Raw genomic sequence first — 16,674 nt, 5'->3', positions numbered from 1 at the left:
AATAACACAAAGTAACTTTTTTTGACATATTGCTGCTAACTTTGAAACTTTTATCCTCTGTTTTTATATGCCCTCGGTCTGTCACGGCAATCATGTCTGTCTGATGAACCTCAGAACTGCTACAAGTGCCAGATTGCAGGGGCGTCCCTCAGTTGCTGTTGGAGGAGCTGCTCTCGTAAATACCACTATGCCTGCGCCAAAGAGACAGGTACAATGGGACACAACAGTGCTTTATTCCTTCCATACAGATTTAGCGGATCCATCCGTCCATGCGGTCCATAACAATTTGCTGTTGTCTACTTGTTGTCCAGTATTCAATATTTGATATTGAGAATCATGTAGTTTTCTCTCTTTCGCAGGTTGCACATTCCATGAAGACGACTTCTCCATCAAATGTCCCAAACATGAGGTATGAAAGCACATGAATGCAAACCATGTCCAGGATTTGAAATGAGCAGCTTTTAGACGACCTTCTCGCTGACAAATTAGAACATTGGGCCGGGAAGAAAACATTTATGAATTTATTATGGGTCTACTGAAAATGTGAGCAAATGTGTTGGGTCAAAAGTATACATACAGCAATGTTAATATTTGCTTACATGTCCCTTGGCAAGTTTACCTGCAATAAGGCACTTTTGGTAGCCATCCACAAGCTTCTGGCAAGCTTCTGGTTGAATGTTTGACCACTCCTCTTGACAAAATTGGTGCAGTTCAGCTAAATGTGTTGGTTTTTTGACATGGACTTGTTTCTTCAGCATTGTCCACATGTTTAAGTCAGGACTTTGGGGAAGGCCATTCTAAAACCTTAATTCTAGCCTGATTCCTTTACCACTTTTGACGTGTGTGGGGTCATTGTCAATCAATCAATCAATCAATCAATGTTTATTTATATAGCCCTAAATCACAAGTGTCTCAAAGGGCTGCACAAGCCACAACGACATCCTCGGTACAAAGCCCACATAAGGGCAAGGAAAAACTCACCCCAGTGGGACGTCGATGTGAATGACTATGAGAAACCTTGGAGAGGACCGCATATGTGGGTAACCCCCCCCCCCCCCCCCCCCCCCCCTCTAGGGGAGACCGAAAGCAATGGATGTCGAGTGGGTCTGACATAATATTGTGAGAGTCCAGTCCATAGTGGGGCCAGCAGGACACCATTCCGAGCGGAGACGGGTCAGCAGCGCAGAGATGTTCCCAGCCGATGCACAGGCGAGCGGTCCACCCCGGGTCCCGACTCTGGACAGCCAGCACTTCATCCATGGCCACCGGACCATGGACCAGGATACTCTCTCACGTGACTCCCCAAGTGATTGGATACTTGGGGAGTCCCAAGTGATTGGATACTCACTTGGGACTCCCCAAGTGAGTATCCAATCACTTGGGGAGTCACGTGATTGGATACTCTCTCACGTGACTCCCCAAGTGATTGGATACTTGGGGAGTCCCAAGTGATTGGATACTCACTTGGGACTCCCCAAGTGAGTATCCAATCACTTGGGGAGTCACGTGATTGGATACTCTCTCACGTGACTCCCCAAGTGATTGGATACTTGGGGAGTCCCAAGTGATTGGATACTCACTTGGGACTCCCCAAGTGAGTATCCAATCACTCGGGGAGTCACGTGATTGGATACTCTCTCACGTGACTCCCCAAGTGATTGGATACTTGGGGAGTCCCAAGTGATTGGATACTCACTTGGGACTCCCCAAGTGAGTATCCAATCACTCGGGGAGTCACGTGATTGGATACTCTCTCACGTGACTCCCCAAGTGATTGGATACTTGGGGAGTCCCAAGTGATTGGATACTCACTTGGGACTCCCCAAGTGAGTATCCAATCACTTTGGGAGTCACGTGATTGGATACTTACTCACGTGACTCCCCAAGTGATTGGATACTTGGGGAGTCCCAAGTGATTGGATACTCACTTGGGACTCCCCAAGTGAGTATCCAATCACAGCATGAGGCCAGCTAGAAGGCCTTACTGATGACAACTCGTGATCTGATTGGCTATGGCAACTGTCAGAGACGCCCGCATTGTTGATTCTGAAGGCCCCCGGGCAGATTTGGTACAGCATGGCAACATAAGATTGCTGAATTCTGATTGGATACAAACTCTAATCTACTGTAAGGAGCATAATATGACATGAAGAGAATATGAATACTGGTTATGTTAGGCCAGCAGAGAAGGCCCTGACGTCACACCACTGGGTCCACGTATGCACCAGTGTGGTAATAGAAGTGGGGCCTGATTATGAACCCCGGCAGGCAGGTTTCTTTGAAAAAGACGCTCTCTACCGGTGGAGCGTCCACACTGCAGCATGAGGGAGGAAGGTCAAACGGGAGGGGCGAGGACGGGGGGAGATGCTGACATTCAGCGGGGAGCATCGGTGCATTCAGGCAGCAATGGCCTCCCCGCATCCATCCATTCCACCCTCCCTCCCTCTTCCCGTTCCTGCTCTACTCCGCGCAGACTGACAGTGATGAAACGCTGGCTGCTGATCAAAACACCCCACCCACCCCAACCCACCCACCACCATCGCTGCATCGTGTTGTTTCTCCTCACTCCCCTTATTTTTGCTTCCTCGCAAACCCGACATCCCCCCTGCTGGTTACACTCCCCTCCATACGCCGGCTCCCTTTTTTTTCCATATTCAGTCATGCTGCTGCCTTCATGCATCCCTCCCTTATCTCCCCTCTGCGCCTTCCACCCGCCCCCACCCCCACCCCATCACCTCCACTCCCACGTCTGAGCTGAAGGCAAGGAGGGAGGGAGTGAAAAGGGAGGGCAAGAAAGGAGAGTTTGTTGTTAGCAGAGCTGTCATCACTGGAAGGATGCAAGGTTGTGTGTGTGTGTGTGTGTGTGTGTGTGTGTGTGTGTGTTCTTGTATTTCTACCCTTCTTGAGACATCAACAAGGAAAAGTACCGTCCATATGAGGAGGTGTGAACAAGTTAGGACATAAATCATGGTCCCGATACAGGAAAACCATTGCATCTAATAGAGAGCCAAATACTAGAGTCCGTGAACATTGCTCCAAAGTCAGCATTTTTTTGTTGTCGATTTAATGTGCATACAAAAGTAAACATTGACAGGTGCAAAGGCAGCAATATATGATCAAACAAGCTAAAGAAGGACTTCCCTATTCATCCCCGAAAAAAACCCGCCAGGTGAACGGCTGATTTTACGACTTCCGGTGCTGATGGTAAGACAAGCCATATGTGACCATAGGATGAACAAATACACTACGCTACTAAGACTATAGTGGCCGTTAACAGTTAGCTTCTACAGCTGGGTTGCCCAAAGTGCGGCACAGGGGCCATCTGTGGTCCGTGACTCCTTTGTCATCGGCCTTAAGCACATTACAAAAAACTAGAGATCTCATTTGCACCCCTGGTGGTGAAATTTATCAAAATGAGGGTGGTCCCAAAAAGGAGGGATATTTCAAATTGACTGTGTGTCAGTTTTAAAAGTGCTACCCCTCCGGTCAACATATGAAATAACAAGTGTGTGTAAAAATTTGCAGTGCTCCCCCTCTGGCCAACATATGAAATAACAAGTGTGTGTAAGAAATTGAAATGCGCCCCCTTTGGCCATAATTAATTTGAAAAAATTAAATATGTATATAGAGACATACTGTAATAACTTGAAGTAAATAATGAAGATTAAAAACAAATTAAAAACAAAAATTAAAATTAAAAAATTAACTAAAAGCTTTTTCTCACAATGTGTCGACTTTTTCCTTATAAAATTGGGAACAATTTCTCATTTTCTTTCTGTTTCTGTAGCATTGCAATATTTTCTCGTAAAATTATTACTTTTTTTTATGTCAAATTATTACTTTTTAATGCAATTTATATGACATTCATTTTAATTTTTTAAACTTTTTGTCGTTCTTGTAAAACAGTGACATTTTTTAAAGTAAAATTACTCATAATTTTGCCGAGTAAAATTCAGATTATTATTATAATATTGCCAAAATGTCGAGGTTTCTTATGAAATTGTGACTTTTGTCGAGTAAAATGACGACTCTTTTCATAAAATTGCACAAATGTTCCGTTTTTCTTGTCAAATTTTGACTTAAGTTGAGTAAAATGAAGACTTTTATTATAATACTGCCAAAATTCTAAGTTTTACTTGTGAAATTGTGACCTTTTTCTTGTGCGATGGTCCCAATAACATTGCATCTAATAGAGAATGTCTCATTTGCACCCCTGCTGGTGACATCTATCAAAATGAGGGTGGTCCCAAAAAGGAGGGATTTTTCAAATTGACTGTGTGTCGCTTTTAAAAGTGCTCCCCCACTGGTCAACATATGAAATAACAAGTGTGTGCGCTGGCTTTGGCCAAAATTAATCAAATAAATATGTATATAGAGACATACTGGAATAACTTGAAGTAAATAAGGAAGATTAAAAAGCAATTACAAACCAAAAATTTAAAAAAAATTTAAACATTTTACTTTGTCTTTTTCTCTCAATGTGTCGACTATTTCCTTATAAAATTGGGAACAATTTCTCATATTCTTTCTGTTTCTGTAATATTGCAATATTTTCTCGTAAAATTATTACTTTTTTATGTCAAATTATCACTTTTTAATGCAACGTATATGACAATAATGTGTCATATAAAATTCTGACTTTTATCACACTATTGCCAATTTTTTTTGTCGTTCTTGTAAAACAGTGACATTTTTTTAAGTAAAATTACTCATAATTTTGCCGAGTAATAATCAGATTATTATTACAATATTGCCAAAATGTGAAAGTTTTCTTATGAAATTGTGACTTTTGTCGAGTAAAATGACAACTCTTTTCATAAAATTGCCATAATGTTAAGCTTTTCTTGTAAAATTGCGACTGTTATTGAGTAAAATTCCAACTTTTATCATAATATTGCACAAATGTTCAGTTTTTCTTGTCAAATTTTGACTTGCGTTGAGTAAAATGACGACTTTTACTATAATACTGCCAAAATTCTAAGTTTTACTTGTGAAATTGTGACCTTTTTCTTGTGCGATGGTCCCAATAACATTGCATCTAATAGAGAATGTCTCATTTGCACCCCTGCTGGTGACATCTATCAAAATGAGGGTGGTCCCAAAAAGGAGGGATTTTTCAAATTGACTGTGTGTCGCTTTTAAAAGTGCTCCCCCTCTGGTCAACATATGAAATAACAAGTGTGTGTAAGAAATTGAAATGCGCTCGCTTTGGCCAAAATTAATCAAATAAATATGTATATAGAGACATACTGCAATAAATTGAAGTAAATAAGGAAGATTAAAACGCAATTACAAACCAAAAATTCAAAAAAAAAAAAAAAAAATTTACTTTGTCTTTTTCTCTCAATGTGTCGACTATTTCCTTATAAAATTGGGAACAATTTATCATATTCTTTCTGTTTCTGTAATATTGCAATATTTTCTCATAAAATTATTACTTTTTTATGTCAAATTATTACTTTTTAATGCAACGTATATGACAATAATGTGTCATATAAAATTCTGACTTTTATCACACTATTGCCAAATTTTTTTGTCATTCTTGTAAAACAGTGAATTTTTTAAAAGTAAAATTACTCATAATTTTGCCGAGTAAAATTCAGATTATTATTATAATATTGCCAAAATGTAGAGGTTTCTTATGAAATTGTGACTTTTGTCGAGTAAAATGACGACTCTTTTCATAAAATTGCCAAATGTTAAGCTTTTCTTGTAAAATTGCGACTATTATTGAGTAAAATTCCAACTTTTATCATAATATTGCACAAATGTTCAGTTTTTCTTGTCAAATTTTGACTTGCGTTGAGTAAAATGAGGACTTTTATTATAATACTGCCAAAATTCGAAGTTTTTCTTGTGAAATTGTGACCTTTTTCTTGTGCGATGGTCCCTATAACATTGCATCTAATAGAGAATGTCTCATTTGCACCCCTGCTGGTGACATCTATCAAAAATGAGGGTGGTCCCAAAAAGGAGGGATTTTTCAAATTGACTGTGTGTTGCTTTTAAAAGTGCTGGTCAACATATGAAATAACAAGTGTGTGTAAGAAATTGAAATGCGCTCGCTTTGGCCAAAATTAATCAAATAAATATGTATATAGAGACATACTGTAATAACTTGAAGTAAATAAGGAAGATTAAAAAGCAATTACAAACCAAAAATTTAAAAAATTATTTTTTTTTTCTTTGTCTTTTTCTCACAATGTGTCGACTTTTTCCTTATAAAATTGGGAACAATTTCTCATATTCTTTCTGTTTCTGTAACATTGCAATATTTTCTCGTAAAATTATTACTTTTTTATATCAAATTATTACTTTTTAATGCAATGTATATGACAATAATGTGGCATATAAAATTCTGACTTTTATCACAATATTGCCAATTTTTTTTTGTCGTTCTTGTAAAACAGTGACATTTTTTTAAGTAAAATTACTCATAATTTTGCCGAGTAAAATTCAGATTATTATTATAATATTGCCAAAATGTCGAGGTTTCTTATGAAATTGTGACTTTTGTCGAGTAAAATGACGACTCTTTTCATAAAATTGCCATAATGTTAAGCTTTTCTTGTAAAATTGCGACTGTTATTGAGTAAAATTCCAACTTTTATCATAATATTGCGTTGAGTAAAATGACGACTTTTATTATAATACTGCCAAAATTCTAAGTTTTACTTGTGAAATTGTGACCTTTTTCTTGTGCGATGGTCCCAATAACATTGCATCTAATAGAGAATGTCTCATTTGCACCCCTGCTGGTGACATCTATCAAAATGAGGGTGGTCCCAAAAAGGAGGGATTTTTCAAATTGACTGTGTGTCGCTTTTAAAAGTGCTCCCCCTCTGGTCAACATATGAAATAACAAGTGTGTGTAAGAAATTGAAATGTGCCCGCTTTGGCCATAATTAATACAAATAAATATGTATATAGAGACATACTGTAATAACATGAAGTAAATAAGGAAGATTAAAAAGCAATTACAAACCAAAAATTTAAAAAAAAAAAAAAAAAATTCTTTGTCTTTTTCTCACAATGTGTCGACTTTTTCCTTATAAAATTGGGAAAAATGTATCATATTCTTTCTGTTTCTGTAATATTGCAATATTTTCTCGTAAAATTATTGCTTTTTTATGTCAAATTATTACTTTTTAATGCAATGTATATGACAATAATGTGTCATATAAAATTCTGACTTTTATCACAATATTGCCTTTTTTTTTTTTTTGTCGTTCTTGTAAAACAGTGACATTTTTTTAAGTAAAATTACTCATAATTTTGCCGAGTAAAATTCAGATTATTATTACAATATTGCCAAAATGTAGAGGTTTCTTATGAAATTGTGACTTTTGTCGAGTAAAATGACGACTCTTTTCATAAAATTGCCATAATGTTAAGCTTTTCTTGAAAAATTGCGACCTTTATTGAGTAAAATTCCAACTTTTATCATTATATCACACAAATGTTCAGTTTTTCTTGTCAAATTTTGACTTGCGTTGAGTAAAATGAGGACTTTTATTATAACACTGTCAAAATTCGAAGTTTTTCTTGTGAAATTGTGACCTTTTTCTTGTGAAATTCCAACTCATTTTTCACAACAAGCTTGTTTATATTTGCATAGTATGTATATATTATTAATGTTGTAAAAACACATCTTTATATATCTAGAAAGGCTGGTCCTAAAGAGGTAGGCATTTTTCTCAGGTCTCAAGAAGGTGACAAATGCAAGAACGTGTGTGTGTGTGTGTGTGTGTGTGTGTGTGTGTGTGTGTGTGTGTGTGCCAATTTTAGCTGGAAAGTCTCGTCAAAAGAACGAGGCCCCCCAAAAGCACCAAAAAAGACCTCTTTCTGCACACACACACACACACACACACACACACACACACACACACACACACACACACACACACACACACACACACACACACACATAAAAGGTGAAATAGCAGATAGGTGAGTCACGCTGTAAACACAAGGCTCATTACCAGACACCGTATAAGCTCACGCGTACCGAGAGCGTCAGCAAGGAAGCAAACATCTTGTTTTGAGGCAGAAGAGCAGACAAACGGGAAGGTTACATCAGAGCAGGCGACAGAATGAAAGAGGGGACCAAAGAAGACGCCGGGAGGGTATTTTTGCAGAGGAGGATAAGCGAGCCACATCGGCGCAATTAGTGGGCGTTCCTGCTGTGTGTTTGGCTGCATAGTTACACACAAACACTTTGCATAAGGCAAGCTGCTGGACAGTTCATTAGGCACACCTGCACTATTGGCAAGAGACAAAAACGATCATAATGCTGAACTTTATTAGCCTACTATCAAAATGACTTTAAAAGTCTTATATAAGTGTTATAATGAAGGCAACACATGATGTAAGTGTCTATATTAGCTATAATAGCCTACTATCAAAATTACTTTAAAAGTCTTATATAAGTGTTATAATGAAGGCAACACACGATGTAAGTGTCTATATTAGCCTACTATCAAAATGACTTTAAGTCTTATATAAGTGTTATATAAAGACAACACATGATGTAAGTGTCTATAATAGTTATATTAGCCTACTATCAAAATGACTTTAAAAGTTTTATATAAGTGTTATAATGAAGACAACACATGATGTAAGTGTCTATAATAGCCTACTATCAAATTGACTAAGTCTTATATAAGTGTTATGATGAAGGCAACACATGATGTAAGTGTCTATATTAGCTATATTAGCCTACTATCAAAATTACTTTAAAATTCTTATATAAGTGTTATAATGAAGGCAACACATGATGTAAGTGTCTATATTAGCTATAATAGCCTACTATCAAAATTAATTTAAAAGTCTTATATAAGTATATATATTGAAGGCAACAAGTGTCTATATTAGTTATATTAGCCTACTATCAAAATGACTTTAAAAGTCTTATATAAGTGTTATAATGAAGGCAACACGTGATGTAAGTGTCTATAATAGCCTACTATCAAATTGACTTTAAGTCTTATATAAGTGTTATAATGAAGGCAACACATGATGTAAGTGTCTATATTAGCTATATTAGCCTACTATCAAAATGACTTTAAAAGTCTTATATAAGTGTTATAATGAAGGCAACACATGACGTAAGTGTCTATTTTAGCTATATTAGCCTACTATTAAAATGACTTTAAGAGTCGTATTTAAGTGTTATAATGAAGGCAACACATGATGTAAGTGTCTATATTAGCTGTATTAGCCTACTATCAAAATTACTTTAAAAGTCTTACATAAGTGTTATAAAGAAGGCAACACATGATGTAAGTGTCTATATTAGCCTACTATCAAAATGACTTTAAAAGTCTTATATAAGTGTTATAATGAAGGCAACAAATATCTATATTAGCTATAATAGCCTACTATCAAAATGGCTTTAAAAGTCTTATATAAGTGTTATAATGAAGGCAACACATGACGTAAGTGTCTATATTAGCTATATTAGCCTACTATCAAAATTACTTTAAAAGTCTTACATAAGTGTTATAAAGAAGGCAACACATGATGTAAGTGTCTATATTAGCTATAATAGCCTACTATTAAAATGACTTTAAAAGTCTTATATAAGTGTTATAATGAAGGCAACAAGTGTCTATATTAGCTATAATAGCCTACTATCAAAATGACTTTAAAAGTCTTATATAAGTGTTATAATGAAGGCAACACATGATGTAAGTGTCTATATTAGCTGTATTAGCCTACTATCAAAATTACTAAATCTTACATAAGTGTTATAAAGAAGTGTTGCCTTCAATATAACACTTATATAAGACTTTTAAAGTAATTTTGATAGTAGGCTAATATAGACACTTACATCATGTGTTGTCTTCATTGTAACACTTATATAAGTGTCTAGATTAGCTATATTAGCCTACTATCAAAATGACTTTAAAAGTCTTATATAAGTGTTATAATGAAGGCAACACATGACGTAAGTGTCTATATTAGCTATATTAGCCTACTATCAAAATTACTTTAAAAGTCTTACATAAGTGTTATAAAGAAGGCAACACATGATGTAAGTGTCTATATTAGCTATAATAGCCTACTATTAAAATGACTTTAAAAGTCTTATATAAGTGTTATAATGAAGGCAACAAGTGTCTATATTAGCTATAATAGCCGACTATCAAAATTACTTTAAAAGTCTTATATAAGTGTGATAATGAAGGCAACACATGATGTAAGTGTCTATATTAGCTATATTAGCCTACTATCAAAATGACTTTAAAAGTCTTATATAAGTGTTATAATGAAGGCAACAAGTGTCTATATTAGCTATAATAGCCGACTATCAAAATTACTTTAAAAGTCTTATATAAGTGTGATAATGAAGGCAACACATGATGTAAGTGTCTATATTAGCTATATTAGCCTACTATCAAAATTAATTTAAAAGTCTTATATAAGTATATATATTGAAGGCAACAAGTGTCTATATTAGTGATATTAGCCTACTATCAAAATTACTTTAAAAGTCTTATAAAAGTGTTATAATGAAGACAACACACGACGTAAGTGTCTATATTAGCTATATTAGCCTACTATCAAAATTACTTTAAAAGTCTTATATAAGTGTTATATAAAGACAACACATGATGTAAGTGTCTATAATAGCTATATTAGCCTACTATCAAAATGACTTTAAAAGTCTTATATAAGTGTTATAATGAAGACAACACATGATGTAAGTGTCTATATTAGCTATATTAGCCTACTATCAAAATTACTTTAAAAGTCTTATATAAGTGTTATATAAAGACAACACATGGTGTAAGTGTCTATAATAGCTATATTAGCCTACTATCAAAATGACTTTAAAAGTCTTATATAAGTGTTATATAAAGACAACACATGATGTAAGTGTCTATAATAGTTATATTAGCCTACTATCAAAATGACTTTAAAAGTCTTATATAAGTGTTATAATGAAGACAACACATGATGTAAGTGTCTATAATAGTTATATTAGCCTACTATCAAAATGACTTTAAAAGTCTTATATAAGTGTTATAATGAAGGCAACACATGATGTAAGTGTCTATAATAGTTATATTAGCCTACTATCAAAATGACTATGTGTCACAGGCTGACAATCTTCGTTGACAGAAATGTTGAAATGTAATATTTATCCTACACATTTTTACATACAGCTAGCCTAAATAGCATGTTAGCATCGATTAGCTTGCGGTCACGCAGTGACCAAACATGCCTGATTAGCACTCCACACAAGTCAATAACATCAACAAAGCTCACCTTTGTGCATTCACACACAGCATCAAACGTTTGGTGGACAAAATGAGACATAAAAACACGTCTTTCTGTGGCAGCGTCGGAGAAAGTCGGGCATGTAAAACAAACTGTTGAGTCACAGTCCACACAACGGTGAGTTCAAGGGCCGCTGAAATTAGTAGGACAAAACGGCGCTCGCCAAATACTCTCATAAGTGAAGCGTAAACACAAACATATTCAACTGTGGGCTCGTGTTTGTCCTCCTACAGAAACAATATTACAACAACAAATATATTTTTCACCCCATTTTTTTTTTAATCCATTTTCATACATTTTTGAAAAATGCTCCATGGAGCCACCAGGCCGCCCCGATAAAGAGCCGCATGTTGCCACATATTGCTGGGTGTTGTGGCCAAACAGATACATTTTTGTTTCATCTGACCACAGAACTTTCCTCCAAATGTGTTGGTTTTCTGACATGGACTTGTTTCTTCAGCATTGTCCACACGTTTAAGGCAGGACTTTGGGAAGGCCATTCTAAAGACTTCATTCTAGCCTGATTTAGCCACTTTTGACGTGTTTGGTGTGTTTTGTTTCATCTGACATCAAACGGACAAAGATAAGACCTTCTGGAGGAAATTTCTGTGGTCCGATGAGACAAAAATGGGGCTGTTTGGCCACAATACCCAGCAATATGTTTGGAGGAGAAAATCCCAGGAACACCAGACCTACCGTCAAGCATGGTGGTGGTAGTATTATGCTCTGGGCCTGTTTTGCTGCCAATGGAACTGGTGCTTTACAGAGAGTAAATGGGACAATGAAAAAAGGAGGATTACCTCCAAATTCTTCAGGACAAGCTAAAATCATCAGCCCGGAGGTTGGGTCTTGGGCGCAGTTGGGTGTTCCAACAGGACAATGACCCCCAAACACACGTCAAAAGTGGTAAAGGAATGGCTAAATCAGGCTAGAATGGCCTTCCCAAAGTCCTGACTTGTGGACAATGCTGAAGAAACAAGTCCACGTCAGAAAAGCAACAAGGTGTATCCTATCACTAAGTGTGTGTACATTCAGTCTCTCTCTCCTCGGTCTTTCTACAGGATTTGTAAGACCTCCCAGTGGACCACCAGGGACCTTCTCACAAGCCGGTTCAACGCTGTCCCAACAGCCATCTAATCTTATTTTTTAAAGAACGGCTGTGACGAAGAGACTCGCGCTCTGGGGTGGCCCCCCCCACTGAAGTACAGGTACTCTGGAGAGCGTTCTGGACCGGACCCCCAGGAAGGAGAAGTGGGACGCACTTGTGGCGAAGAAGAGCATCATCGGGCTGTTTTGAAATGCAGAGTGAGGAGCGTGTGCTCGCTATCGTAGTCTCACACCTGGCTGACAGGGACTGGACGGCCGCATCCATCTGTCCACCTTGTCTGCAGGCCAAGAGACGTGTGTGTGTGTGTGTGTGTGTGTGTGTGTGTGTGTGTGTGTGTGTGTGTGTGTGTTCTTGTATTTCTACCCTTCTTGAGACATCAACAAGGAAAAGTAGCTTTTCAAATTTTGACTCGCGTTGAATAAAATGACGACTTTTATCATAAAACTAGTGGTAGGCATTTTAGTTAGGACATAAATCATGGTCCCAATACGGAAAACCGTTGCATCTAATAGAGAGCCAAATACTAGAGTCCGTGAACATTGCTCCAAAGTCAGGATTTTTTTTTTGTTGATTTAATGTGCATACAAAAGTAAACATTGACAGGTGCAAAGGCAGCATTATCTGATAAAACAATACTGCAGCTAAAGAAGGACTTCCCTATTCATCCCCGAAAAAAACGCTAGGTGAACAGCTGATTTTTGTCATAATTTTGCCAACTAAAGTTCCGATTATTATTATAATATTGCCAAAAAATGTAAGTTTTATTATAAAATTGTGACTTTTGTCGAGTAAAATTACGACTCTTTTCATAAAATTGCCAAAATTGTTAAGCTTTTCTCGTAAAAATTGCGACTGCAAATATATGATAAAAAAATTGAATTTTACTCAAGTAAAATTCAATTTTTTTATCATAATATTGCAGTTTTTATTGTCAAATTTTGACTTGCGTTGAATAAAATGACGACTCTTATCATAAAACTAGTGGTAGGCATTTTTCGGAGGTCTCAAAAAGGTAACATATATAAGAATGTGTGTGTGAGTGTGTGTGTGTGGGGGGGGGGTGCTTGTATTTCTACCCTTCTTGAGACATCAACAAGGAAAAGTACCTTCCATATGAGGAGGTGTGAACAAGTTAGGACATAAATCACGGTCCCAATACGGAAAACCATTGCATCTAATAGGGAGCCAAATACTAGAGTCCGTGAACATTGCTCCAAAGTCAGGATTTTTTTGGGCTGATTTAATGTGCATACAAAAGTAAACATTGACAGTAGTTGCCTATTAGTGGTAGGCATTTTTTGGAGGTCCAAGAAGGTAACAGATATAAGTGTGTGTGTGTGTGTGTGTGTCTGTGTGTCTGTGTGTGTGTGTGTGTGTTCTTGTATTTCCTCCCTTCTTGAGACGTCAACAAGGAAAAGTACCGTCCATATGAGGAGGTGTGAACAAGTTAGGACATAAATCATGGTCCCAATACGGAAAACCATTGCATCTAATAGAGAGCCAAATACTAGAGTCCGTGAACATTGCTCCAAAGTCAGGAATTTTTGGTTGATTTATTGTGCATACAAAAGTAAACATTGACAGGTGCAAAAGCAGCAATATATGATAAAACAAGCTAAAGAAGGACTTCCCTATTCATCCCCGAAAAAACCCGCCAGGTGAACAGCTGACTTTTGTCATAATTTTGCCAAGTAAAATTCAAGATTATTATTATAATATTGCCAAAAAATTTAAGTTTTATTATAAAATTGTGACTTTTGTCGAGTAAAATGACGACTCTTTTCATAAAATTGCCAAAATGTTCAGCTTTTCTCGTAAAAATTGCGACTGTTCTTGAGTAAAATTCAATTTTTTATCATAATATTGCAGTTTTTATTGTCAAATTTTGACTTGCGTTGAATAAAATGACGACTCTTATCATAAAACTAGTGGTAGGCATTTTTCGGAGGTCTCAAAAAGGTAACATATATAAGAATGTGTGTGTGTGTGTGGGGGGGGTTCTTGTATTTCTACCCTTCTTGAGACATCAACAAGGAAAAGTAGCTTCCATATGAGGAGGTGTGAACAAGTTAGGACATAAATCATGGTCCCAATACGGAGAACCATTGCATCTAATAGAGAGCCAAATACTAGAGTCTGTGAACATTGCTCCAAAGTCAGGATTTTTTTGGCTGATTTAATATGCATACAAAAGTAAACATTGACAGTCGTTGCCACATTTTTCGGAGGTCTCAAGAAGGTAACAGATATAAGGGTGTGTGTGTGTGTGTGTGTGTGTGTGTGTGTGTGTGTGTGTGTGTGTGTGTGTGTGTTCTTGTATTTCTACCCTTCTTGAGACGTCAACAAGGAAAAGTACCGTCTATATGAGGAGGTGTGAACAAGTTAGGACATAAATCATGGTCCCAATACAAAAAACCATTGCATCTAATAGAGAGCCAAATACTAGAGTCCGTGAACATTGCTCCAAAGTCAGGATTTTTTTTGGCTGATTTAATGTGCATACAAAAGTAAACATTGACAGTAGTCGCCGCATTTTTCGGAGGTCTCAAGAAGGTAACAGATATAAGGGTGTGTGTGTGTGCGTGTGTGTGTGTGTGTGTGTGTGTGTGTGTGTGTGTGTGTGTGTGTGTGTGTGTGTGTGTGTGTTCTTGTATTTCTACCCTTATTGAGACATCAACAAGGAAAAGTACTGTCCATAAGGACATAAATCATGGTCCCAATACGGAAAACCATTGCATCTAATAGAGAGCCAAATACTAGAGTCCGTGAACATTGCTCCAAAGTCAGGATTTTTTTGGCTGATTTAATGTGCATACAAAAGTAAACATTGACAGGTGCAAAGGCAGCAATATATGATCAAACAAGCTAAAGAAGGACTTCCCTATTCATCCCCGAAAAAACCCGCCAGGTGAACAGCTGATGTTTGTCATAATTTTGCCAAGTAAAATTCCGATTATTATTATAATATTGCCAAAATGTTTAAGTTTTATTATAAAATTGTGACTTTTGTCGAGTAAAATGACGACTCTTTTCATAAAATTGCCAAAATGTTAAGCTTTTCTTGTAAAAATTGCGACTGTTATTGAGTAAAATTCCATTTTTTATCATAATATTGCACAAATGTTCAGTTTTTATTGTCAAATTTTGACTTGCGTTGAATAAAATGTTGACTTTTATCATAAAACTAGTGGTAAGCATTTTTCGGAGGTCTCAAAAAGGTAACATATATAAGAATGTGTGTGTGAGTGTGTGTGTGTGGGGGGGTTCTTGTATTTCTACCCTTCTTGAGACATCAACAAGGAAAAGTACCTTCCATATGAGGAGGTGTGAACAAGTCAGGACATAAATCATGGTCCCAATACGAAAAACAATTGCATCTAATAGAGAGCCAAATACTAGAGTCCGTGAACATTGCTCCAAAGTCAGGATTTTTTTGTTGATTTAATGTGCATACAAAAGTAAACATTGACAGGTGCAAAGGCAGCAATATATGATCAAACAAGCTAAAGAAGGACTTCCCTATTCATCCCCGAAAAAACCCGCCAGGTGAATAGCTGATGTTTGTCATAATTTTGCCAAGTAAAATTCAGATTATTATTATAATATTGCCAAAATTTTAAAGTTTTCTCATAAAATTGTGATTTTTGTCGGGTAAAATGACGACTCTTTTCATAAAATTGCCAAAATGTTCAGCTTTTCTTGTAAAATTGCGACTGTTATTGAGTAAAATTCCAACTTTTATCATAATATTGCACAAATGTTCAGTTTTTCTTGTCAAATTTTGACTTGCGTTGAGTAAAATAACGACTTTTATCATAATACTAGTGGTAGGCATTTTTCGGAGGTCTCAAGAAGGTAACAGATACAGATGTGTGTGTGTGTGTGTGTGTTTCTATCCTTCTTGAGACATCAACAAGGAAAAGTACCGTCCATATGAGGAGGTGTGAACAAGTAGGACATAAATCATGGTCCCAATACGGAAAACCATTGCATCTAATAGAGAGCCAAATACTAGAGTCTGTGAACATTGCTCCAAAGTCAGGCATTTTTTGCTGATTTAATGTGCATACAAAAGTAAACATTGACAGTAGTTGCCACATTTTTGGAGGTCTCAAGAAGGTAACAGATATAACAGTGTGTGTGTGTGTGTGTGTGTGTGTGTGTGTGTGTGTGTGTGTGTGTGTGTGTGTGTGTGTGTGTGTGTGTGTGTGTGTGTGTGTGTGTGTGTGTGTGTGTGTATGTGTTCTTGTATTTCTACCCTTCTTGAGACATGATGAAGG

At 36.6% G+C, this 16,674-nt stretch overlaps 1 protein-coding gene and 1 long non-coding RNA gene across 2 annotated transcripts in view; both read left to right on the top strand.

The window, feature by feature from the left end:
- The window catches only part of rai1 (retinoic acid induced 1), a 218,134-nt gene extending 205,386 nt beyond the window's left edge, over positions 1-12,748 (top strand). The window contains exons 3-5 of the mRNA XM_061974328.2: positions 115-208; positions 360-409; positions 12,348-12,748. Of these exons, the coding sequence (XP_061830312.1) occupies positions 115-208; positions 360-409; positions 12,348-12,356 (153 nt within the window). The 3' untranslated portion in view covers positions 12,357-12,748. The remainder of the gene's footprint in view (positions 1-114; positions 209-359; positions 410-12,347) is intronic.
- A 1,672-nt stretch (positions 12,749-14,420) lies between these two features.
- Positions 14,421-16,674, top strand: part of LOC133615604 (uncharacterized) — a 2,546-nt gene continuing 292 nt past the window's right edge. The window contains exons 1-2 of the long non-coding RNA XR_009816737.2: positions 14,421-15,228; positions 16,483-16,674. The exon at positions 16,483-16,674 is cut by the window's right edge and continues 292 nt beyond it. This is a non-coding gene — a long non-coding RNA (uncharacterized lncRNA). The remainder of the gene's footprint in view (positions 15,229-16,482) is intronic.

This window comes from Nerophis lumbriciformis, linkage group LG22 (genome assembly GCF_033978685.3).
Source record: "Nerophis lumbriciformis linkage group LG22, RoL_Nlum_v2.1, whole genome shotgun sequence".
NCBI classification, from domain to species: Eukaryota; Metazoa; Chordata; class Actinopteri; order Syngnathiformes; family Syngnathidae; genus Nerophis; species Nerophis lumbriciformis.
This window is presented reverse-complemented; position numbering and strand designations above follow the sequence as displayed.